We start from the raw sequence: 26,795 nt of genomic DNA on the forward strand, positions 1-26,795 counted from the left end.
AGGACCTTGTCAAAGGCCTTGCTAAAGTCCATATAAACAACATCTACTGCCCTATCCTCATCCATCCTCTTGGTTACCCCTTCAAAAAACTCTAGAAGATCCATCAGACATGACTTCCCAAGGCTGCGCAGGCTATCCCTAATCAGACCTTGACTATCTAAATGTTGGTGGATGCTGTCCCTCAGAATCCCCTCCAGTAATTTACCCACCACTCATGTCAGGCTCTCCAGCCTGTAATTCCCTGGCTTGTCTTTGCTACCCTTCTTAAACAACATTAGCCACCCTTCAGTCTTCTGGAACTTTGCCAGTGGAAAGAGATGAAGCAAATGTCTCTGCAAGGGCCTCTGCAATTTCTTCCCGAGTCTCCCACAAGATCCAAGGATGCACTTGATCAAGCCCAGGGGATTTTTCCACCTTAATGCACTTTAAGGCTGCAGATACCTCCTTCTTAGTAATATGTTTGTGGCCCAAGACATCACCACTTGTTTCCCTTATTTCTTTAGCACCCATGATGTTCTCTGCAGTAAGCACCAAGGAGAAATATTCATCGAAAATCTCACCAATCTCCTGTGGCTCCACACACAGATGGCCATGCTGATATTTAAGGGGACCTATTCTCTCTCTGGCCACCCTTAATTAATATAGCTCAAATATTTTCACAGCAGCACTGAGGATTAACTTAACATTCTAAAATGGAAGCAAATACAGCACAATAGGTGTTTGATGATAGTAAGTACAATACTCTGTAAAAAAACATAGAACATAGAACAATACAGCACAGTACAGGCCCTTCAGCCCTCGATATTGTGCTGAGCTTTGCCTGAAACCAAGATCAAGCTATCCCACTCCCTATCATTCTGGTGTGCTCCATGTGCCTATCCAATAACCGCTTAAAAGTTCCGAAAGTGTCCGACTCCACTATCACAGCAGGCGGTCCATTCCACACCCCAACCACTCTGAGTAAAGAACCTACCTCGAACATCCCTCCTATATCTCCCACCATGAACCTTATTGTTATGCCCCCTAGTAACAGCTACATCCACCCGAGGAAATAGTCTCTGAACGTCCACTCTATCTATCCCCCTCATCATCTTATAAACCTCTATTAAGTCGTCTCTCATCTTCCTCCGCTCTAAAGAGAAAAGCCCTAGCTCCCTCAACCTTTCCTCATAAGACCTACCCTCCAAACCAGGCAGCATCCTGGTAAATCTCCTTTGCACTCTTTCCAATGCTTCCACGTCCTTCTTATAGTGAGGTGACCAGAACTGCACACAATATTCCAAATGTGGTCTCACCAAGGTCCTGTACAGTTGTAGCATAACCCCACAGATCTTAAACTCAAACCCCCTGTTAATAAACGCCAACCCACTATAGGCCTTATTCACAGCTCTATCCACTTCAGTGGCCATCTTCAGAGATCTGTGGATATGAACCCCAAGATCTCTCTGTTCCTCCACATTCCTCAGAATCCTGCCATTGACCCTGTAATCCGCATTTAAATTTGTCCTCCCAAAATGAATCACCTCGCACTTATCAGGGTTAAACTCCGTCTGCCATTTTTCGGCCCAGCTCTGCATCCTATCAATGTCTCTTTGTAGCCTACAACAGCCCTCCACCTCATCCACTACTCCATCAATCTTGGTCTTTGTGAATATTTTGGTATGGACGTCAGTGGTAGTTATTGTCAGTACAGACTTGATGGGCTGAAGAGCCTTTTGTGCACTGTATGACTATAGGAGGGATTTTCTGGCCGTGCTCACCCCAAAACCAGAAAATCCTGCCCCGAGGTCAACGGATCTTTCCATGGTCTGCCACCCCTTGCCTGCTATAATTCCCGTGGTGCCTCTATGACTCTGACTTATGAACAGCTAAACTGATAATGGAGATGTTGGTATGTACCCATTCCTCTTCTGAGGTCAGCGGAATACAATGGGAGATGTTCCAAAGGGTACTAGCATCCCACTGATATTGTTTTAAGTGGCTATTCGTCATAAGGATGGCTAAAGTAGTTAGCACTGCTGCCACACAATGCCAGGGACCCAGGTTCAATTCCGGCCTTGGGCGACTGTGTGGAGTTTGCACATTCTCGTCATGTCTGCATGGGTTTCCTCCAACAGTCCAAAAGATGTGCAGGTTAGGTGGATTGGCCATGGTAAATTATCCCTTTGTGCCTGGGGGATTAGGAGGGTAAATATGTGGAGTTACAGGGATAGGGTCTAGGTGGGATTGTTGTTGGTGCAGGCTCGATGGGCCAAATGGCCTCCTTCTGCATTGCAGATTCGATGTCTGTGTTGGGTTGATTTTATTTTACTCACTGAGGGAATATTAACTATTTTTAAAAATTCATTCATGGGATGTTGGCATCACTGGCTGGGCCAGCATTTATTCTCCATCCCGAATTGCCCTTGAACTAAGTGGGTTGTTAGGACATTGCTATGGAGCTGGAGTCATGTGCAGGTTAGACCAGGTAAGGATGGCAGATTTCTTCCCCAAATGGGTTTTTTTTATTGACAATTAACAATGGTTTCATGGTCATCATTAGACTTTTAATTCCATATTTTTATTGAATTCAAATCTCAACACCAGCCATGGTGGGATTCGATTCCTGGTTCCCAAAGCTGGGTCTCTGGATTACTAGTCCAGTGACCCTACCACTGCCTTCCCTTAATGAGTGCCAGTATGGGTCAGGACTGGATGAGGGGGAAAATCAGGCAAAATTCCAAGTGCATTGGAACTTTTGGATGTAACACAGGTGGGACAAGATGTAGGCAGCAATCTGCTCCTCCCCCATTCCCAGCCTGGCTCTTAGTTATCCTTTTATCTTTTTCTAGGAATCACCTAATGAGAATGGAAAACTCAGAAAGCTGATGGATGCTCTTCATACACTTGGACAAAATAGTAAGTACTAAAAAAACCCACCAATCCTTTAGTTTTTACACCCATCCTTCCAAATCTCTTTCATTTTCTCCTTTAAATCTCTGCAATGCGCCAATTATTTCTGGATCTGAATATTTCTATTCTAAATTACCAACTCTAATAATCCGTTTCATTTACAGTGGGGGGTATTTTGAGCCTGCACTCTCAGTGCATGGGATCGCCAGCATGGGCACAAAATCCGGAGCAAATCGGGAAGCCTGAATCTCTCTGGAGAGGTTGCGTTTCTCAATTTTTACTGCCCCTCGCTGACAAAGTCACAAGGTTCGTGCCCATAAAGGGAGGGAACCTTATTTAAACAGATTTTAATACATTTTAGTATGATTAACAACACCCCTCAACCCACTCCACGCCCCATCCCCGCCTCCCAATAAATAGTCATGCAGGTTTGACCAAATGAGAATCAATCAAGGGGATCCATCCGGATGGGCAGAGGTCAGTATTTCCCCCGGGGGAGAGGGACATGGCCGGTCACTGACCTCTGGCACAGATGGTGCTAACCTGTGTCACGGGGCAATGCCAAGGGAGGACTCAAGTGGGAACCTCATCATGAGAGGGGGAGGGGACGAGAGGGGAAATTGGAATGGTGATGATTGTTGGTGGCGGGGGGATTGGAATGCCGGTGATGATTGTTGGGGGGGGATTGGACTGCTGGTGATGATTGTTGGGGGGGGGGTTTGGAATGCTGGTGATGATTGTTGGGGGGGGGATTGGAATGCCGGTGATGATTGTTAGGGGGGATTGGAATGCCGGTGATGATTGGCGCTGGGGGGGAAGGGGGGAACTCCCAATACCTCTGTATCGGGAGAGAGAGTTAACTTCCTGTTCTGATGGGGGCCCCTTTTAATAAGGATCTTAAAATTATCTCAGTGGAATTGGTCTTACTGGTTCAATGAGGCCTTGCCTCATTGGCAAGTGATGGCATAAACCATGCCTTCTCTTTTTTGACTAAGAGTCTCAAAATCTGGAGACAAAACTGGCCTGTGGAGCTGGAGAGCTTCACACCAGTTTTCTGTCTGAGTCTGACAGATAGCCCCTACAATTTATACCTCCACTGATCTCTCTAACCCCATCAGTCTGTCTCTGCTCAGTTGGGAAATTTGCATTTTAATCCAATTATTGCTTATATATCAATAAGTTGAGGAACTTGCTCTATGGTGGTTGGTTACGGTGTCTCTGCAACTACCTCAGCTGATAGGAACTAACTTGGGTAACAGTGGACTGAGTATCAAACTTCAGATCTCCTGGTTCTCCATGCTCGCTTTATCAAAGGAGCTGTGCTCAGTTCTTTGAGGGAGCATTGAAATTCTCCATACTTACCTATTTAACAACAATTGCATATTGGCATGCCAGTGATGATTTTGGGGGGAGGGGATTGGAATGCCGGTGTTGATTGTTAGGGGGGGATCGGAATGCCGGGACAGAGTACAGGAATGAGATAGAGAATCTGGTGAATTGGCGTGGCAACAATAATCTCTGGAGGGCATTAGCTATGAGGAGAGGTTGGAGAAACTTGGTTTGTTCGCACTGGAACGACGAAGGTTGAGGGGCGACCTGATAGAAGTCTACAAGATTATGAGAGGCATGGACAGAGTGGATAGTCAGAAGCTTTTTCCCAGGGTAGAAGATTCAATTACTAGGGGGCACAGGTTTAATGTGCGAGGGAGATGGAAGAGGCAGATTTTTTACACAGAGCGTAGTGGGTGCCTGCAACCCGTTGCCAGGGGAGGTCGTGGAAGCGATACGGTAGTGACTTTTGAGGGGCGTCCTGACAAATGCATGAATAGGATGGGAATAGAGGGATATCGTCCCCGGAAGGGTGGGGGGTTTTAGTTAAGTCAGGCAGCATGGTCGGTGCAGGCTTGGAGGGCCGAAGAGCTTGTTCCTGTGCTGTAATTTTCTTTGTTCTTATGTGCAATAGCAACTGTAGAGGAGCTATTGCTCATGTGCAGACCTCTGATTCTGCACATGCGCAATTTCCACAGCATGGGTCTGACAGACAGAGAGCTGTCAGGCCCCTGGTATTGCAGGCAGCCTCAGGTTCTCTCCCCCACCACCCCCCTCCCCCCCCCCCCCCGACTATTGCAGGTGCCCATGGCCAATCATGAGCCCCATTTGACACAGACATATAGCCCCAGCCACCTAGACCAATTGTACCCCTCTCCCCCTCCTCTGTCCAATAGGTGCCGCCCCCTGGGCAGTGCCAGGGTGGCATTGCCAGGTTGGCATTGCCCAAGGGGCACCTTGCCCTCAGCTTCCCTGGGGGGGGGGGGGGGGGGTGTGGGGGGGGGGGGGCGCGGGGGGGTGGCCTCGATGGCCTCCGATTCCACCAGTGAGGCCAACACGACTGTTCCCCGTTCATGGAGAGCAGCTGGTATCCTCATCGGAGAGAACCTCTTCTAGTGAGGCCATTAAGGCAAGTGAGCACAGACAATTCAGGGCTAAACAGATGCAAACGAAGATGTAATGAATTTGAATAATTTATTCAGCCTCTCTTCCATTTCTGGTGAGAGGCTGACCTCGCTGGAAATCCGGTTCCAGTAAGATTGCAAGAGCCGGGAAACCGGGCATGATCCTGGTTTCTCGGCTACAACGCGATTTTACCGGCTTGCTCGCTTCGCCCATCGATGGGTGGGGCGAGCCAGTAAAATCCCGGCCAACATTTCAGGTGGTCAGTTATTTTCTGATGTTATGGACCTGTAACTGTTTCTCTGTCCACACACAATGCTGGTGTTTCTGGCATTTCCTCTTTTATTTTCGATATTTTCCAACCTACATTGTTGAATTGAAACCTCTTTTTCTTCTGCGCTTAAATTTATTTATTTTTATTGCTCTCCTTGATTTGTCCATTTTTACGACCCCTTTATGGTCTCATTTTTCAATATTTCTCAATCTCCCCAAACTTTTTGTCCAAAGATCTTTGTCAGCTGGTTTGTGTGTGAATGCTTTTACCTAGCAGGCAGACTGAAAGTCTATCAATAAGATACAGCAGTCAGCATCTTCAGGAGAGAAAGGGAGAACAATGCAGGGAAAATAATTGTCCAGTTAAAATGAATATCTTCTCTTTCTTTCTCCCTTTGTTCTTGTATTGATCTCTTGACAAGCGGTCTGATGCAGTGTTAGGAACTGGAGATAGTTTTAAGTAAGTAATATGTGTATTTGTGTGTGTTAGGAATGAAGTGTAGCTATAAGTTCCAGTTAAATATATATTTCACAATCTGTGTGTTAAATAAGTGAAACCTGGCAATTAGTTTCATTTTTGAGTGGAGACAGAAGGTCTGAGGCTTTTTTTGTGTAGCTGCATTTTAATGAGGTTTTATGATCCTTGAAGTGATTTAGGGAATTTAAAACAAAGTAGAAAAAAATGGGCTGTTACCTAGCAACAGAAAGGCCCACACGGAGAAAAGGAAAAGCAGTTTTCGTTCAATTGGGTAAAGGTGCCAGGAGAATCTGGACACTGCAGAAGGAACTGTAGGAAGCAGGTTCCAAAGAACAAAATATAAAATTCTCAGAAGCAAGGGAGTGGGGAAAAAAGAAAATCTCCACAAGACCTTCTAGTCAAAGGGAAAAAGAACAGGAATCTGGAAAAGATGCTGTTAAGTGGAGTCAAGAGCGAGGAGCAGAGGATAAACTCTAAGGTAAAAGACAATGCTGCAGGAAGCAAACATAAAGCAAAATAGACTTGTGAGAAGCTGGAAGATCAGTGGAGACAGCCAAAGATTGGCTGCTCCTTACAATGGGACTGTGAAACAGTGGTGTTCTGTTGGCATGGCTGAGGTATCTGCAAGTGTGTGAAAGGTGAACTTGAATGCATGTGATGAGGGGAGAGGAACATCAAGAGGAGAGGTTGAAAGCCTGGAGATGGACCCTCGATTTCGATGTCCAAGTAAAAGCATTGTTTGGGAGAAGATTCCAAGGCATATCCTTTGAGAGGAGAAATTGGAAACCCTTGTGTGAAAGACGAGGTTCTAGTGAGACTAGTTGGCTCAGAGTACAAGCATCTGCGGGTGGAGGGGGGTGGGGGATGGGGGCGGTGATGAGAAATATGTAGAAGTTGGTTTGGGAGACATCTGCCACTTGGTTTCAGAATGTGGTGTGGCTAACCTCAGTTTGCCAATTAGTTGACATGGACTGTGAACATTAGAGTGTAAGATGAATTTTGTGATGTGGGTTATCCTTACAAATCTGTATATATCTGTAAAGGAATAGTTGTGTAGGAAGGAGTAGCCTGTTATAGTTAGTCATTTCTTACTTAATTAATATTTTGGTTAAAAGTTCATCGGCAGCCTCTGTGACTCTATTCAGTAAGCACCCTCCACGTATCCAAACAAAAAATGGAAGTTAGATCTATCATTGCAGGTTCCACTGTGGAATCTGACCTGTCCAGTTGTAACTCCAAATGCAATTGGAACAACAAAAGATTCCAAGTGTTGAAACCTACTGCAGTCCTCACTGCTGAACTCAGATGGTATCATTTTGACTTGATAGTGTACAATCAGGAGAGCTAAGTTTCTGAGAAGGCATACTATTTTCAAAAACACATTCTCTGTGACCTGAAATCCTTTAAACCTGCTCTCGTAACAGTACTGTGAATTCTGCAATAACTATAATGGCTCCCTCTCTCTGGTGCAAAGTTGCAGGCCCGGATCTTTACTTGGGTAAGACTTGAGTGGTGGAGAAGAGTTTTGGTTGGGAAACCCAGAATCATGCGACAGAATTTTAATGGACAATATTTAGGCTGAGATTTTACAATTGGGCGAGGCTCGTAAAATCCCACCCGAAGCCAACGGAGAATTCCATTCTGCAAGCCTCGCCTGTCCCGATTCCGGGGCAAACATGCCGGTATAATTCCGGCCCATGTGTCCTTTCCTTAAAGCTGGCTTCCTCCCTGCAGGCCAGCCTGACTGGTAGTATTGGTTCTCTGTTAGATGGGGAACAGAGGGGAGTGGAGTCTGATCCTCACTTCCAGGGTTCTCAGCCCATGATCTGTGGATAGAGTCTGGTCCTCAACCCTGGAGGTAGTCTTGATTGCCAGGCAGCCTTTGGCTCCCAGAAGGATGAAGACTTTGGATCGTGGGAACTGTTGGGAGGTGGATATTAATACCTGGTCCACAAGGATTGCAGTGATAACATTGTCTGCTTCAGTAAAACAGATTCCCTGCCTTCCATTTAATTCTGGGATTCTGAAGGCTTGGGAAACCTGCTTAATGTGGTTAAATATGTGGTACACCACCTTGTTATGATATTTAAATAGACCAGCCGACTCTTGAGTTGCCTGCCCTCCCTATCCAATCCCATTAAAACCAGGAGTGAGGTGCTTGGAGGCAAGTTACAGATTTTTGAAATCCTATCTGATCCAAAAACCAAAAAATACGACGTGTCGAATTCGCGTAAAAACTGGAATAAACCCCGCTGGTCTTTTCAGCGGGATTTTCAAAATGAATCTCCCACACTCTGTGCACTGCAGAGCGTACTAGCGTGAATCTCATTAAGAACCTCTGGGTGGGGCCTATTCCCGCTGGAGAGACCGGCAGCATAGCACTGAGTGGGCCACTGCACATGCACCGATCTGTCAGAGCGGAGACCGGTGCATGTGCTATAGCTCACACTGCTGGCCTCCCGATTGCTGGGGTTTACAACAGCTCCTCGCTAGTGGGAAGCTGTTGTAAACTCTGCTGGAGTGAAACACTGCTGGGGTGGGGAGGCGGGGGGTGAGGTGGTGGAGGGGATGAGGCTAGTGGGCCCGGAGACTTCAGTCCTGGGCCTGCTAATGATATTAAAATGGTCATTCCCAAATTCATACAGCTCCGCGCCGATTTCTGGCGTGGAGCTGCCGACGCCTGATATCCGGTAGGCGGATATGTGCGGAGCCCATGGCGCCTAGCAGGAAGACCGGCCTCCACTTGAGTCTCCCGGCCCAGTGCATTGCTAGAGCATTGCAGCGGACTGGGAGAATTGCCCCCCATCTGTTTCTCTGCGGTTAAAATTCCCTTCACAGATTTTGCATGATAGAGCAACTCCGAGAACTTTTGGTGGCATTGAAATTAATCCATACAATACCAATACTCATTATGAATGAGTTTATTTGTCTCTCTATCTCAATGACATTATTAACCAATTAAAGTATGCTTGTTAATAACTTTGTTAAAATTGTGAACAGAAGAATTTAACACTACTTTTGTGTCCATGCACTAACCATTGCCATCTCAAGGGAGTATCCTTGAAAGGCATTTTATTGGAAAGGCATTTTATTATTAGTTGCCTTCTTCAGTTAATTCTTCAGCTCTTTGTAACTCTCTGACTTATTTTTTTTTTAAAGAAAGCCAAGTATTGGTGACACCTTTCCCATTGAGTGAAATTATTCCAGACAAGAGAAAACTTAAAAAATACTATCGGTATGAGGGCTCACTAACTAATCCTGGGTGTTATGAGGCAGTAACCTGGACACTATTCGCAGAACCCATTCTTATCAGCAGGAGACAGGTAAGGTGTGCGTGTGCTGAGGACCTAGGAAATCAATATCTAAAGGGTGAAGTATTGGTCTCAGAAAAATTGAAAGGACTAAAAGCTGTCAAATCCCCAGGACTTGATAGAGTGCATCATAAGGTTCTAAAAGAGGTACCTGTAGAGATAGTGGGTGGATTGGTTATGATTTTCCAAAATTGCCTAGATTCTAGAAGAGTCTTAGGAAATTGGAAGTTAGTAAATTTAATACTTCTAGCCAAGGAGGGAGAGAGAAAATAGGAAGCTACAGGCCAATTAGCTTGACATCAGTCATAGGGATAATGCTAAAATCTATTAAGTTTTTTTCAGCAATTCACCTAAATATCATTGCATGATCAGACAGAGTCAATGTTTTGTGAAAAAGAAATTGGGTGGGATTAACCACACTCCTGCAACGGGTTTACCAGCAGCGGAGGTGGCACATCATTGGCCACCAGTGGGATCTTCCGGTCCCATTGATTTTTATGGAGCTTTGCGTGGCTCACCCATCTCGCTGTAGAGGAACATTGGGCCGATGTTGCCTTCAGCGGGAACCGAAAGATCTCACGGGTGGGAAGGATTGGAAAATCCCGCTCATTTGTGTTTGACAAGTTTTATCTGTATGCTGAGGCTGCACCTGGCAGGGTAGGTGAAGTTGAGCCAATAGATGTAGCATGATTGTATTTCCAAAAGGTACTCAGTAAGGTGCCCCACAAAAGGCTAATACACAAGATAAGAGCACATGGAATTAGGAATACTATATTGATGTGAGGACATATGGTGCCAAAATGTCTGAGACTCATAACTCCCCAACTTTAGAAATTTGATATGGTTGATGTGTGAGCTGATTGATATTGTACTGTGCTACATCTCAAGGCAGGAAGGAAGTTAATTTACCTGTCGTGCCTCCGTGTGTCCTTTTGGGTTCTCATGGAGAATTTCGAGATGCTCTCGGGTTTTAGTGAAAAGCAGTTGAGTTAAGTGGACTAATCATGTGAACACATAATTGAGAGAATTATGCAATTCATTAAGCTACAAGTGATTTTATTTCAGTTGAATAATCATTCACCTGTGTTTTCAACTTTTGGTGGAATGTGGAGTGCACACCAGATTGGCAATCTTTTTATAAGCTGCTCAATTTTCTCTGCTATTCAAACATGTAATGTTCACTCAATCCAGTATGGTCCGTGGATGTTATGGTGGCACAGTGGTTAGCACTGCTGCCTTACAGTGCCAGAGACCTGGGTTCAATTCCGGCCTTAGGTGACTGCAAACTCCACACACATATTCTCCACGTGTCTGTGTGGGTTTCCTCCGGTGGCTCCAGTTTCCTCCCGCAGTCCATAGATGTGCAGGTTGAGTAGATTAACCATGGTAAATCATAGAATCCCTACAGTGCAGAGGGAGGCCATTCAGCCCATCGAGTCTGCACCAACAACAATCCCACCCAGGCTCTACCCCCATAACCCTACATATTTAACCTACTAGTCCCTCTAACCTACGTATCCCGGGACACCAGGGGTCAATTTAACATGGCTAATCAACCTAACCTGCACATCTTTGGACTGAGAGAGGAAACTGGAGCGCCCAGAGGAAACCCACACAGGGAGAATGTGCAGACTCCGCACAGACAGTGACCCAAGTGGGAATTGAACCCAGGTCCCTGGAGCTGTGAGGCATCTCAACCTGTAAATTGCCTCTTAGTGTCCCAAGATGTGTAGGTTAGATGGATTATCCATGGTAAATGTTTGGGGTTACAGGGAGAAGGCCTGGATAAGATACTCTGTCAGAGAATCGATGCAAACTTGATGGGCTGAATGGCCTCCTTGTTCACTGCAGGGATTCTATAATTCTAAGATAGTTCATTTTTCACCATTGCTGAAAGCTGTGGTAGCAAATTTCCCCAAATCTATAATTTGATGTTTTAGCCACTGTGTTGGATAGGGCACAAGCCTTTTTCTGCAGGTTATAATGTCCATTTTCTATTGTTTTCACTTTGTGAGTTTGAGATTAAACATAGAAATGTTAGGAATTAGGAGCAGGACACTAGACCCATCGAGCCTGCTGTGACAATGAAACAAATCATGGTAGATCCCAGTAAAGTGAATGAACGAATCACGCAGATAGATATAAACGAGTATGATATAATTGGGATTATGGAGACATGGCTGCAGAGTGACCGGGGTGGGAATTGAATGTCCCAGGGTATTCAATATTTAGGAAGGACGGGCATAAAGGAAAAGGTGGTGGAGTGGCGCTGCTGGTTAAAGAGGAAATTAACACAACAGTGAGAAAGGATATTAGCTCTGACAACGTGGAGTCTGCATGGGTCGAGTTGAGAAATACCAAGGGGCAAAAAACATTAGTGGGTGTCATATATAGACCCCCAAACTGGAGTGTTGATGTTGGGAATGGCATTAAACATGAAATTTAGAGATGCTCGTGATAAGGGAATATCGGTGATCATGGGTGATTTTAATCTGCACACAGATTGGGCAAATCAAATTAGTCACAATGCCGTAGAGGAGCGTATATGGGATTGTTTTCTTGACCAATATGTGGAGGAACCAGCTAGAGAGGAGGCCAGCTTAGACTGGGCACTATGTAATGAGAAGGGAATCATTGCCAATCTAGCTGTATAAGACCCCTTGGGGATGAGCGACCATAACATGATAGAATTTTTTATCAAGATGGAGAGTGAAGTAGTTGATTCGGAGACTAGGGTGCTGAATCTCAATAAAGGAAACTATGAGGATATGAGGTGTGAGTTGGCCTTGATAGATTGGGCAGAGTTACTTAAAGGGATGACAGTGGATAGACAATGACAAACATTCAAGGAACGCACAGGGGAACTGCAGCAACTGTTTATTCCTGTCTGACACAAAAGCAAAATGGGTAAGAGGGCCAATCCATGGCTTACAAAGGAAATTAGAATATCCGATCTAAGGAAGAAACATACAGATTGGCCAAGAAAAATAATAGATCTGAGGATTGGGGACAGTTTAGAATTCAGCAAAGAAGGCCAAGGGATTGATTAAGAAGGGGAAGATACAGTACGAAAGTAAATTTGCAGGGAACATAAAGACTGACACCAAGAGTTTCTATAGATACGTGAAGAGAAAGAGGTTGGTGAAGACAAATGTAGGTCCCCCACAGACACAAATGGGGAATGCTTAATAGGGGACAAAGAAATGGCTGAGCAACTGAATACGTACTTTGGCTTTCTGTCTTCACAAAAGAGGACACAAATCAGATGCCAGAAATGTTGGAGAATGCAAGATTTAATGAGAGGGAAGATCAATATTAGTAGAGAAATGGTACTGGGAAAGTTGATGGAATTGAAGGTGGATAAATCCCCAGGGCCTGATAATCTACATCCCAGAGTACTTAGAGAAGTAGCTCTAGAAATAGTGGATGCATTGGTGGTCATCTTCCAGGATTCTATAGACTCTGGAACAGTCCCTGCAGATTGGAGGGTAGCAAATGTCACTCCAATATTCAAAAAGGGAGGGAGAGAGAAAGCAGGGAATTAAGTAAGCTTAACATCGGAAGTGGGGAAAATTCTCGAATCCATTATCAAGAACTTTACAGCAGAGCATTTAGAAAGCAGTGGCAGGATCAGACAGAGTCAACATGGATTTATGAAGGGGAAATCATGCTTGACAAATCTATTGGAATTCTTTGAAGATGTAACTAGTAGAGTTGACAAAGGAGAAGCAGTAGATGTGGTATGTTTGGACTTTCAGAAAGCGTTTGACAAAGTCCTGCACAAGAGATTATTGTGCAAGATTAAAGTGCATGGGATTGGATGAAGTGTATTGAGATGGATAGAAAACAAAGGGAGGAAACAAAGAGTAGGAATTAATGGGTCCTTTTCAAATTGGCAGGCAGTAACTAGTGGGGTGCCACAGGGATCGGTGCTGGGACCCCTGCTATTCACAATATGTATTAATGATTTGGATGAGGGGACAAAATGTAACATCTCAAAGTTTGCAGATGATTTGGAATATTGTGAATATTGGAATATTGTGTGCAGTTCTGGTCATCTCACTATAAGAAGGATGTGGAAGCGCTGGAAAGAGTGCAGAGGAGATTTACCTGGATGCTGCCTGGTTTGGAGGGTAGGTCTTATGAGGAAAGGTTGAAGGAGCTAGGGCTGTTCTCTCTGGAGCGGAGGAGGCTGAGGGGAGACTTAATAGAGGTTTATAAAATGATGAAGGGGGTAGATAGAGTGAACGTTCAAAGACTATTTCCTCGGGTGGATGGAGCTATTTCAAGGGGTCATAACTATAGGGTTCATGGTGGGAGATATAGGAAGGATATCAGAGGTAGGTTCTTTACGCAGAGAGTGGTTGGGGTGTGGAATGGACTGCCTGCAGTGATAGTGGAGTCAGACACTTTAGGAACATTTAAGCGGTTATTGGATAGGCACATGGAGCACACCAGGATGATAGGGAGTGGGATAGCTTGATCTTGGTTTCAGATAAAGCTCGGCACAACATCGTGGGCCGAAGGGCCTGTTCTGTGCTGTACTGTTCTATGTTCTATGTTCTATGATACCAAGTTGAGTGGGAGGGTGAATTGTGACGAGGATGCAGAGAGCCTTCAGAATGATCTGGTCAGGTTGGGTGAGTGGGCTAATCAATGGCAGATGCAGTATAATTGGGATAAGTATGAGGTTATTCACTTTGGAAGCAAAAACAAGAAGGCAGATTACTACCTGAATGGCTGTAAATTGGGAGAGGAGAGTGTGCAGCGGGACATGGGTGTCCTTGTGCACCAGTCGCTGAAGGTAAGCATGCAGGTGCAGCAGGTGGTAAAGAAGGCAAATGGTATGTTGGCCTTCATTGTGAGAGGTTTCGCGTACAGGAGCAGGGATGTGTTGTGGCAGATATACAGGGCTGGTGAGGCCACACCTAGAGTATTGTGTGCAGTTTTGGTCTCCTTTTCTGAGGAAGGATGTTCTTGCTCTTGAGGGAGTGCAGCGAAGGTTTACCAGGCTGATTCCGGGGATGGCGGGACTGAAATATAAGGAAAGATTGCCTGACTAGGTTAGGATTGTTTTCTCTGGAGTTCAGATGAATGAGGGGGGGATCTCATAGAAACGTATAAAATTCTAATAGGACTAGGCAGGGTAGATGCAGGGAGGATGTTCCCAGTGGTGGGGGATTCCAGAACCAGGACTCACAGTCTGAGGATTCAGGGTAGACCATTGAGGATTGGGCTGAGGAGACATTTCTTCACCAAAAGAGTGGTGAGCCTGTGAAATTCGTTACCACAGGAAGTAGTTGATGCCAAAACATTGAATGCATTCAAGAGGCTGCTGGAGATAGCACTTGGGGCAAATGGGTTCAAAGGTTATGGGGGAAAAAGCAGGATTAGGCTATTGAGTTGAATGATCAACCATGATCTTAATGAATGGCGAAGCAGGCTGAAAGGGCCAAATGGCCTCCTCCTGCTCCTATCTTCTATGTTTCTACCATCTATCTCTATGCCAGGTCTCTCAGTTTGGACCAGTATTCTTATTTCCCCAGTTTTTTAATTGTTTTTTTTCCGATTGGGTATTTGATGTTATTAGTACCCAGACATCTATTGATGAGTATAGAAATATAGAACATAGAAAAACTACAGCACAAACAGACCCTTCGGCCCACAAGTTGTGCTGAACACATCCCTACCTTCTAGACCTACGTATAACCCTCCATCCTATTACGGTCCATGTACTCATCCAGGAGTCTCTTAAAAGACCCCATTGAGTTCGCCTCCACCACCACTGACCGCAGCCGATTCCACTCGCCCACCACCCTCTGTGTGAAAAACTTATCCCGAACATCTCCCCTGTACCTACCCCCCAGCACCTTAAACCTGTGTCCTCTCGTAGCAGACATTTCCACCCTGGGAAAAAGCCTCTGAGAATCCACCCGATCTATGCCTCTCAACATCTTATACACCTCTATTAGGTCTCCTCTCATCCTTCGTCTCTCCAAGGAGAAAAGACTGAGCTCCCTCAGCCTATCCTCATAAGGCATGCCGCTCAATCCAGGCAACATCCTTGTAAATCTCCTCTGCACCCTTTCAATCTTTTCCACATCCTTCCTATAGTGAGGCGACCAGAACTGAGCACAGTACTCCAAGTGGGGTCTGACGAGGGTCTTATACAGCTGCATCATTAACCCCGGACTCCTAAACTCAATCCTTCGATTGATAAAGGCCAGCACACCATACGCCTTCTTAACCACCTCCTCCACCTGCGGGGCCGATTTCAGAGTCCTATGGACCCGGACCCCAAGGTCCTTCTGATCCTCTACAGTACTAAGAGTCTTTCCCTTTATATTGTACTCCTTCATCCCATTTGACCTACCAAATGGGACCACGACGCATTTATCTGGGTTGAAGTCCATCTGCCACTTGTCCGCTCAGTCTTGCATCCTATCTATGTCCCTCTGTAACTTCTGACATCCCTCCAGACTATCCACAACCCCACCAACCTTCGTGTCATCGGCAAACTTACCAACCCATCCCTCTGCTTCCTCATCCAGGTCATTTATGAAAATGACAAACAGCAAGGGTCCCAGAACAGATCCCTGGGGCACACCACTGGTGACCGACCTCCATTTAGAAAAAGACCCATCTATACCCACTCTCTGCCTCCTTTGGGCAAGCCAGTCCTCACCCCCATCCTAAATGGTCTACCCTGAATCCTCAGACTGTGACTCCTGGTTCTGGACTCCCCCACCACTGGGCAGCAGCCTCTTGGATCCCATGCCCTCTCACTTTTTCTAGAAGCCTTGCATGGGGGACCTTATCGAACGCCTTGCTAAAATCCATATAAACCACATCTACCGCCTTCCCTTCGTCAATGTGTTTCGTCACATTTTCGAAGAACTCCACCAGGCTCGTAAGGCACGATCTGCCCTTGACAAAGCCATGCTGAGTATTCTTGAGCATACTAAACCTCTCTAAATGCTCATATATCCTGTCCCTCAGGATCTTCTCCATCAGTTTACCAACCACTGAGGTTAGACTCACCGGTCGGTAATTACCTGGGCTATCCCTATTCCCCTTCTTGAAAATAGGAACCACATCCGCAATCCTCCAATCCTCCGGCACCTCTCCCATCTCCATCGACGACGCAAAGATCATCGCCAGAGGCTCTGCAATCTCTTCCCTCACCTCCCACAGTAACCTGGGGTACATCCCATCCGGACCCGGCGACTTATCTATCTTGATGCCATTCAAAGATTCCAGCACAACCTCTTTCTTAAAGTCCACATACTCAATCCTTTCAGTCCACCGCACGCCCACAGTACATCCACCCAGGTCCTTCTCCTCTGTGAAAACCGAGGCAAAATACTCATTGAGCACCTCTGCCATTTCTACTGGTTCCGTACAGACTTTCCCGCCTTCACCTTTTATAGGCCCTATTCCGTCACGCCTCATCCTTTTACTCTTCACATATTTATAGAACGCCTTAGGGTTCTCCTTAATCCTACCTGCCAGGGCCTTCTCGTGACCCCTTCTGGCTCTCCTAATTTCCTTCTTTAGTCCCTTCCTACAAGCCGTATACTCTTCTAAATCCCTATCTTCGCCAAGCTCTCTAAGCCTTTTGTACGCTTTCCTTTTCTTCTCGACTAGGTCCCGCACAGCTTTTGTGCACCACGGTTCCTTTAACTGACCAACACCTCCCTGTCTGCTCAGAACGTTGTCCTGTAGAACTCTAGACAGACATTCCTTGAAAAACTGCCACCTCTCTTCAGTACATTTCTCCTTCCAATTTACTCCTCTAATTTGCTGTCTAATGTCTTCATATTTCCCCTTACTCCATATAAACACTTTCCTAGCTTGCCTGATCCTCTCTTTTCCCAATGCAAGCCTAAAGGAGATAGAGTTATGATCACTATCCCCAAGATGCTCTCCCACTGAGAGATCTGACACCTGTCCAGGTTCATTGGTCAGTATCAGATCAAGTACAGCCTCTCCTCTTGTAGGCTTGTCCACATGCTGTGTCAGGAAACCCTCCTGAACACACCTAATGAACTCTTCCCCATCCAATCCCCTTACCCTAGGGATATTCCAATCTATGTTTGGGAAATTAAAGTCTCCCATCACAACAACTCTGCTATTACTGCATCTCTCCAGGATCTGTTTCCCTATCTGCTCCTCCACCTCCCTGTTACTATTGGGCGGCCTATAGAAAACTCCCAGCAAAGTGACCGGCCCCTTCCCACTCTGAACTTCCACCCACAGAGACTTGGTGGACAATCCCTCCACAGCATACACCTTCTCTACAGTCTCTATTCCCTGTCCATCCGCCCTCTTGCACTGCCTATAACCCTTCTCTGTTTGCGAGCTACCTTCCTTACTCTCAGTCACCTCATTTTGATCCCCTCCCCCCAACCTATCTAGTTTAAACTCTCCCCAGTAGCCTTAGCCAACCTTCCTGCCAGGATATTGGTCCCCCTGGGATTCAAGTGCCACCCGTTTTTTGTGCACAGGTCACACCTGCCCCTAAAGAGGTCCCAATGGTCCAGGAACCTGAATCCCTGCCCCCTGCACCAGTCCCTCAGCTACACATTCATCCTCCACCTCACTCCATTACTGCCCTCACCCTCCCGTGGCATAGGCAGCAATCCTGAGATTACTATCTTGCTTTCCTCCTTCTCAGCTGTCTCCCTAATTCCCTATACTCTCTTTTCATGACCCCTTCCCCCTTCCTACCCACATCAGCGGTACCAATATGTACCGCTACCTCCGGCTCCTCTCCCTCCCACCTCAGGATTTCTGGGACTCGCCCAGCGACATCCTGGATCCCAGCCCCAGGGAGGCAGACCACCATGCGAGACTCCCGCCTGCCTCCGCAAAATCGCCTGTCCGTCCCCCTGACTGTCGAGTCCCCGATTAATACTGCCTTCCTCCTCTTTTCCTTAGCCCTCTGAGTTACAGGGCTGGACTCCACCCCGGAGACACGGCCACTGCTGCTTTCCCCAGATGGGCTGTCCCCCCCAACAGTACTCAGGCAGGAGTACTTGTTGTGTAGGGGCACACCCACCGGGGTGCTCTCAATCACCCGAGCTTTACCCTTCCTGGCCGTCACCCACTTGGCCTCCTCCCGTGGCCCTGGTGTGACCACCTGATGATAGCTCTTGTCTATCACCTCCTCATTCTCCCTTAATAGCCTATGCTCAATGACTGAGCTTCCACAGTCCTCTGAAGTAGAGAATGCCAAAGATTCACCATTCTTCCCATGAGGAAAGTCCTACTCACAGTCTTCAATTGTCTGCTGCTTATTCTGAGACTATTCCTTGGTTCGAGACTCACCAGCCAGGAGAAACATCCTATTCTCATCTACCCTGTAAGAAACCCACAAAGTGTTTGCTGCATACTTTGGGCCTGATTTTACCATTGCGTTGTGCCTATTTTCGGGCGTGAAAACTTGGTAAAGTCGGGCGTGAGGCGATTAGCGCGATCCGCGCTTGCGTCCGCGCAGATGCTCACTTTACCAAGGCCTGAAAATGGCTGCGATCTGAACCGCACCTGAAACGGACGCGACGTAATGAGATGGACGCCCATTTCCCCCTTTACCATCGCGTTCGCCCGTCCAGATTCGACGTGAAACAGACATGCTCGGCAAAGGTCTGTTTCGGGCGCTGCAGCTTCTGAAGAGGTAAGTTCAGAGCTTCCAACGGCTCACTGACTCAGATCTATGGGGGGTGGGAGGAGGAGCTGGGTCAGATGTATCTGTGGTAGGGTTGGCGCGGAGGACCGATCATTCTCTGGTGGGGAGGGAGGGAGGCCAGATGGTTCTCTGGTTGGGGGAGGGGGAGGAGAAGGAGGCCAGATCGCTCTCTGGTGAGGGGGTGGGGGGATGGGGGGGTGGGGGGGGGGGTTGTGGTGGGGGGGTGGAGGGAGGAGGCCAGATGGTTCTCTGGTGGGCAGGGAGGGGGAAGAGGGAGGGCCAAATCATTCTCTGGTTGGGGAAGGGGGAAGGAGGAGGAGGCGAGATCGTCCTCTGGTGGGGGGGAGGATGAGGCGGGTCAGATCGTTCTCTGTGGGGGGGTGTGGTGGGAAAGAGGAGGAGGGCCAGGTGTATCTCTGGTGGGGGGGGGCGGTTGGGAGGCCCAATCGTTCTCTGGTGTGGGGGAGCGGGGAAGGGAGGTTAGATGGTTCTCTGGTGGGGGGGCCACGGGAAGTCCGCTGCCACTCTGCGGGTGATCGTTAGGGTGGAAAGGGGATAGGGGGTCACGATCGGTCTGGGTAGCGGGGGGGAGGGGGTGGGTGGATAAGGGGGACAGTTATGTTGTGGGGGTGGGGTGATGTCTGTGGGGGCCATCGCTCCCGAGCCGTTTAACCGCTTTTTGCAGCCCGGGAGCGATATGAAAGGGGAGCGTTTTTCAAATTTCTTTTCACTGCGCATGCGCAGCTGAAGGCTCCGATTGGAGCAGCAGCGTTTTGGGCGCGATAGGCCCCGCCCACAGTGCGATTCAGATTCGCGATTTTTGTTTCAGGCTGAGTGCGTATGGGGGCGCCTGAGAACAGGTTTCCAAATCGGATCTGAATTGTGCCCAGATTCAGCACTTAGACTCAAAATGGTAAAATCGCCACCTTTATGTTTGTGGAAGCAATTTTCCAGAACTGATGCATTGGTTAAAAATTACTGTCATCAGGAAACTTAACATGTGCTTTTCCTTTTATTGTTTCAGCTCACCTCATTTACTCAAAACTTTTTCTTCAGTGATTTAAAACCCATGGTTTCAAACTTCAGGCCTATTCAAAAACTAAATGGTCGCACAGTCTATGTGTCAGATTCAGCTGTCAGGCTTTTCAATGCTGCAGGGTTATCGGTGCTAATCGCAGTCTGGACATCTATATTATTCAACTGAGGAAACCTGTCGATCACAACATTATCACAAGGAAAGTGAATTTTCTTCTTCTGAACAATGGATTTAAAAGGGAAACTCCAGCGATATAAATATCTTGCTCGACCTGTACTGATTAACAGTAACCGAAACATTGCTTCTCATTCGGGAAGTCTTGAAGTGAAAAGGGAACAAAATAAAATCAGTCTTGTCAGCACTTTAATCCACTGGCACAGTTATCAGATGGGTGGTAATCATGCACTAGTTTGTTATTTTTACAGTGTATGTGCAGTGATACATTGGAGAGTGTTTAATGAGGAAATCTCATTGGAACATGTTTTGTTTCAATCAAGGGATGGTCCGTCATAACAGAAATCCATTTTTCACACATGCAGTATAATGCGGAAGAGGGCTGTAATAATCGCAATAAATTAACAACAAACGAGCGGAAAATAAAGCACTTGAACTTGCCCTTCCAAAAGCACAATGACCATGCTTGGTTCCTGAAACAAATACCAGCTGTCTAATTGTTTAAAGTTTAGTCTATTTATTAGTGTCACAAGTAGGTTTACATTAACCCTGCAATGAAGTTACTGTGAAAATCACCTAGTCGCCACACTCTGGCGCCTGTTCGGGTACATTGAGGGAGAATTTAGCATGGCTAACCAGCACGTCTCTCAGACTGTAGGAGGAAACCAGAGCACCCAGAGGAAACCCACGCAGACACGGGGAGAATGTGCAGACCCCACATAGACGTCACCCGAGCCGGGAATTGAACCCACGTCCCTGGCACTGTGAGGCAGCAGTGCTAACCACTATGCAACCGTTCTGCCCCTATTTGGGTGGGATTTTCCTGCCCCGCCATGTCGTGTTTTGCAAATGGCCACCGGTGGGAACTTCCAGTCTGGCTGAATTCTATGGTGTTTTCATAGAAATCATAGAAACCCTACAGTGCAGAAGGAGGCCATTCGGCCCATCGAGTCTGCACCGACCACAATCCCACCCAGGCCCTACCCCCACATATTTTACCCGCTAATCCCTCTAACCTACGCATCCCAGGACTCTAAGGGGCAATTTTTTTAACCTGGCCAATCAACCTAACCCGCACATCTTTGGACTGTGGGAGGAAACCGGAGCACCCGGAGGAAACCCACGCAGACACGAGGAGAATGTGCAAACTCCACACAGACAGTGACCCGAGCCGGGAATCGAACCCGGGACCCTGGAGCTGTGAAGCAGCAGTGCTAACCACTGTGCTACCGTGGCTTTCCCGTCCCACTGCTGGAGAATTTGCCACAACGGTGGGAGGTTACCTTTGGCGGGACTGGAAGATCTGGCTGGTGGGAAGGGCTGGAAATCCTAGCTTGAATACTTTTGTCCAGTGGGTTTATCCAAGTAAGCAGTATTTCATAGTGGTAAACAAAGATAATGGGGGGTGGAGGGGATGCAGATTTTGTGCCATTAGATTCCCACCCATTGTTGTCAGAATGATGACTTTTAACCATTGGCCTCAGGATGTCCCTTGGAGTTAAGACCTTGCAGAGTGTGCAGAGAAGATTGGCTAGAATATATGCAGTGACAAGGGACTCATGTTTTTGTGGAGATTCTAGGATAATTTTCCTTCGAGCAGACAAGGTTAAGGGGTGCTGACAGGGTAAACTGTTTCTGCTGGTGAACAAGTTGGTTTAACAGATTTAAGGTGATGGCAAATGGACCAAAGGGAGGATGAGAATTTGTTTTTGCTGCAAGCAATGATCCGGGAATGCACTCCTTGAAGGGCAGTAGAAGCAGATTCGATAGTAGCTCTCAAAATGAAATTGGATACGCACTTGCAAAGGTTCAAACTAGCAGGGAAAGAACATGGCACTGGGGCTAATTGGTTAACTCTCTCAAGGAGCCAGCACATGCACAGTGGAAGGAGGCCATTCAGGCTCTGCTGTAAGATTCTATTGACGTGAATTGGTGTTTCTGGGTGATCACCAGAGAGTTTGAGCCTAAGCTTTCTTTGTGGGCACCAAGGAGTGCACTGCCTGGCACCAGAAACTAGAATGCCTTGAATTGTCTCTCTGCTTCTGATCCGCTTCTCACTGAGTTGGCCTGGTGGAAGTGTCGGAGCAGCTTCCCCACTCGGGTTAGTGTTAGAATTGTAGTTAGAGCCCTCCGATGTAATTAGACTGAATATTTACAGAAGGACTGGGGCGTGGATGAGGTGGATATTTTGCCACCTGCTCAGAAGCTCAGGGCTTCTCTTTTTTTAGTGCAGAGTGTGGCAGCAGGCAGAAAAACAGCGTGGAAGTCGCCAGCCCCAGATGACAGCTTCCGCTGCTGCATTGTGAGCAACCTGGGGAAATAAAATCCAAGGGCTGGGTGCCATGCCATCACACTAGCAGGGTGAGCTCTGATTGAACCCGCCATGCCAGCAACATGGATTTCAAAAGATTTTTTGAAGGTCATCCTGATACAAAAAAAAATCATAACCCACCCTGAACACCCCCCTCCCATGCAGTGCCAGGGGGCAGTGCCTGGGCATGACCCTCTCCTCTCTGAGCCAAGGAGTCAATCATAGAATCCCTACAGTACAGAAGGAGGCCATTTGGCCCATCGAGTCTGTACCGACCACAATCCCAGCCAGGCCCTAATCACGTAACCCCACACATTTACCCGGCTAATCCCCTCACCTGAACTCACCTGAACTCCTCTGGAGTGATCTGCTCAGCAGTTGCGCGCTGTGGGAAACCTGTCGTGATTAACATCGACATTAATGTATTATGTGGTGGAGTTGGAGGATGGGGAGAGACTATCAGACATAGAGGCCTTATGGTTACATTTAAATGTACTCTAATGAGGGAAAGCCCTGTTACATGATTGGCAGAGCACTATGGGAAATCTCACTGGAGTAATCCATGTTTTGGACCTCCCACTGGATTTTCTGCTCCTGTCCCCTTCCCAAAACAGATGTGGAAACCTCCCCCCAACCCCACACAAGCTTTAGATCGAAGGTGACAGGATCCAGAGTGACAGGTAAATCACACCGAACACTTTTAGTTTCCTCTAGCCCTGATTCCCTATAGGCTGCCACCCCTTGTATCAGAGTTGGGGTCAGGCTGGAATGGGCTAAACTCAGGCTCCATCCTGACCATCTGGCCTCTGGTATTTTAAATTTGGCAGCTTTATTTGGACACACCAAGAAATTACTCAGGTAAAAAATCTTTTGGAATTACTTTCCTGAACTTTAAAATAGACTTGATTCATTCCACTTAATGTTTTGCTGGGCTTTATAGAATCATCGAATCCCTACAGTGCAGAAGGAGGCCATTGAGTCTGCACCGACAACAATCCCACCCAGGCCCTATCCCTATAACACCATGCATTTACCCTAGCTAGTCCCCCTGACACTAAGGGGCAACTTTAGCATAGCCAATCCACCTAACTATGGATTGGCTATGCACTTGATTGCCGAAATCTTGCGGCATTCACGCTGGCAGGATCCTATGATCCCACCGATGGTGCACCCCAACCCCCGGTGTCCCGGTGGGAAAGGTGCATTCAACAGGAAGCCCCGACTGGAATTTTCCGGTCCCGTACTCCCCACAACCACTGCCAGCGAGAATGGAGAATTTGGCGCTTAGCCAAATCTCCGCTCACTGCAGCGGGAGAAGAGAAACCCAGCTGGAGGCAAAGTTGGAGAATTCCACCCCCACCCGCCGCCAACACCCCCCCCCCCCCCCAGTTGATGACAGCAGGACCATAGGAACCTGCCACCAGCGAAACACGCTGCGGAGAGGGATAAACATCCCACCCATTATTTACTATCTTGATGTTAACATAGTTAGTTGCATTAAGGCAAGAAATGAATAACTTGGTTTTATACAAATGTACAAAAAGGAATCATATTTTCCACTTGGATCTGAACAAGTCTACACAGAACAAACTGGAACTGCTGGAATTTTCTTCACTTGAAATGAATGTTTAATAATCATACTTTGTGAGGAAAAAGTTCATAATTGAATGCAGCACAATTTTAGCTGGCATCACCTTTAAATAGATTCCTTTAACATGATTATGGAGCATTGCCTAGGTGTTAGCCGATAAATTGCACAGAGCTCCAAAGTGGCACAATTGTGTGAGCAAATCGACTGTGAAAAGCTATTTTTTTTCAGCAGGTTGAAGTACTTGAAATCACACTGCAGTATTAGCAACAAGGCAGCTAAAATAAACCGGCTAACACCTTCATTAAAATAGCAAATGAATTTCATCTTTTTGAATTGATGTGTTTATTACTAACATCAATTCAATCCTCGGTGAACATGTTTATTTTAACTTGTAATGAAAAATTTTAAGGAAATGTTTGGGGAATAAATTAAGAATATTTGTACAGTTTCGTAGGAAAACAAAATACAATTTTACAGACTTCAGGCTCCTTTAAACAGATAAAGCCCCTTTCTGGTTTGCTTTTATTTGACCAAGGTTGTTTTTGTTCTAAACCAGATTGTATTAGCAATGTAAAGTTAGAGGAGAATGCTATTGCTGATATCTTTTGATGTATGTTAATGGGAAGATATGGCAAATACAAACATTGGATTTTTAAAAAAATCATTTATAGGAGGTGGGTGTTCCAGGATTTTGATCCAGCCAACGTTTATTGCCCATCCCTAATTTTCCTTGAGAAGGTGGTCATGAGATGCCTTAATGAATCGCTGCAGTCCCTGAGCTGTGGTTACACCCACAGTGTTGTTAGGGAGGGAGTTCCAGGATTTTGACCCAACAACAATGAAGGAACAGCAATATATTTCCAAGTCAGGATGGTGACTGACTTGGAGGGGAACCTCCAGGTGGTGGTGTTCCCAGGTATCTGCTGCTCTTGTCATTCTAGATGGTAGCGGTCATGGGTTTGGAAGGTGCTGTCTAAGGAGTCGTCGTGAGTTCCTGCAGTGCATATTGTAGATGTTACACACTGTTCATTGGTGATGAGGAAGTGAATGGTTGTAGAAAGGGTGCCAATCAAGCGGGCTGCTTTGCCCTGAATGGTGTCGAGCTTCTTGAGTTCTTGGCGCTGCACTCATTCAAGCAAGTAGAGAGTATTCCAACACACTCCTGACTTGTACTCTGCAGATGGTGGACTGACTTTGGGGAGTCAGGAGGTGAGGATACCTAGCCTCTGACCTGCTTTTGTAGCCATTATATTTATCTGGCTAGTCCAGTTCAGTTTCTGATCAATGGTAACACCCAGGATGTTGACGGTGGGAGATTTAGTGATGGATATGCCATTGAATGTCAATGTTTAATATGTATGCAATGAAAAAATGCTGTAATTTTTGTACATTTGCAATTGTAATTAATGCAAAGGTGTAAATACGTTTTCTGAAATGTTTAATTTTGTTAGCAGTATGGATGTGCCATGATAGTATGGTGAGAACTGGATTATTGTTATTAATATGTAAATGAAAACATTTTTATATAATGTAAAACTTTATGAAGCAGATATTTTTTCCAGTTTATTTTGTGATTTTATTTAACCAATAAATATTTGTGCCATCTAATTCTTTCGATTTGTCATTAAACATAATTGAACAAACTCTATTACAAAGCCATTTGACTAGTTGGAGAAATTTTTATCATTTTGAAATGTATTGAGTACGAATTGATGATCAGTCAATAATGTGAAATGATGGCCATTTAAATGAATAAGCCTTTGTATGCCAAACGTTATACTCAATACTTCTTTTTCAGGTTGAAGCATAGTTGGATTCAGCACTAGTCAGAGTAGTCAAAGCAAATGCTATTGGTCGTTCTTCTCCCAAAGACATAGTACATGCAACTACCGCCCCTACTCCATTTGGTGAAGTGTCACAAGCAATCACTGATGATAGTTTCAGATTAAAATGAACCAATACTTCAGATTTCTTCAAAGCATCTTTGATATCTAAGCATGCTTTCTCACATTCTGTCATCCAGTTCCATGACTGTTTCACATGTAGCACATTATGCAATGGTTTCAATAATGTAGAAATTAGGAACAAATTTGCCATAATAATTTGCTAATCCTAGAAAGGACCTCAACTGCATCACATTCTTCAGACATGTTGCTTCTAAAATAACGTCCATCTTTTTAGATGCTTTATGTTGGCCTTTACTATCAATAACGTGACCCATATACTGGACTGACATCTGGAAAAAGTCACATTTTTCTTTCTTGCTATGCAGACCATGTGCTTGAAAATGTTCAATATTGCTTCTAAATTATTTAAGTGCTCTTGTGCACTAGACCCTGTAATTAGAATATCAGCCAGGCAGATCAATCATTAACGATGGCTGATGATACAATCTGCAGTACAGATAGTTTTATGAAGAAAAATGTATTAATAAGGGATGAATAATGGAAGGGATGAATATATTTATTTGTGTGAAGTCAGTTTGAAAAGTCACTTTGTCAATGGAATTGTTATGATGGGAATGATTCCTAAACACCTATTGATGGGTTAGATTTTATCCTGGGTAATGATTTGGCCAGTGGAGACAGTA

The 26,795-nt window shown here is 46.0% G+C and overlaps 2 protein-coding genes across 2 annotated transcripts in view; both read left to right on the forward strand.

The window, feature by feature from the left end:
* LOC144501843 (carbonic anhydrase 15-like) overlaps positions 1–20,601 on the forward strand; it is a 36,956-nt gene extending 16,355 nt beyond the window's left edge. The window contains exons 6-8 of the mRNA XM_078225892.1: positions 2,832–2,902; positions 9,258–9,417; positions 20,118–20,601. Coding sequence (XP_078082018.1) covers positions 2,832–2,902; positions 9,258–9,417; positions 20,118–20,297 — 411 coding nt within the window. The 3' untranslated portion in view covers positions 20,298–20,601. The remainder of the gene's footprint in view (positions 1–2,831; positions 2,903–9,257; positions 9,418–20,117) is intronic.
* LOC144501337 (carbonic anhydrase 4-like) overlaps positions 1–26,795 on the forward strand; it is an 83,681-nt gene that overhangs the window by 19,531 nt on the left and 37,355 nt on the right. The gene's annotated exons all lie outside the window — the stretch shown is intronic.

This window comes from Mustelus asterias, chromosome 12 (genome assembly GCF_964213995.1).
Source record: "Mustelus asterias chromosome 12, sMusAst1.hap1.1, whole genome shotgun sequence".
Classification (NCBI taxonomy): domain Eukaryota; kingdom Metazoa; phylum Chordata; class Chondrichthyes; order Carcharhiniformes; family Triakidae; genus Mustelus; species Mustelus asterias.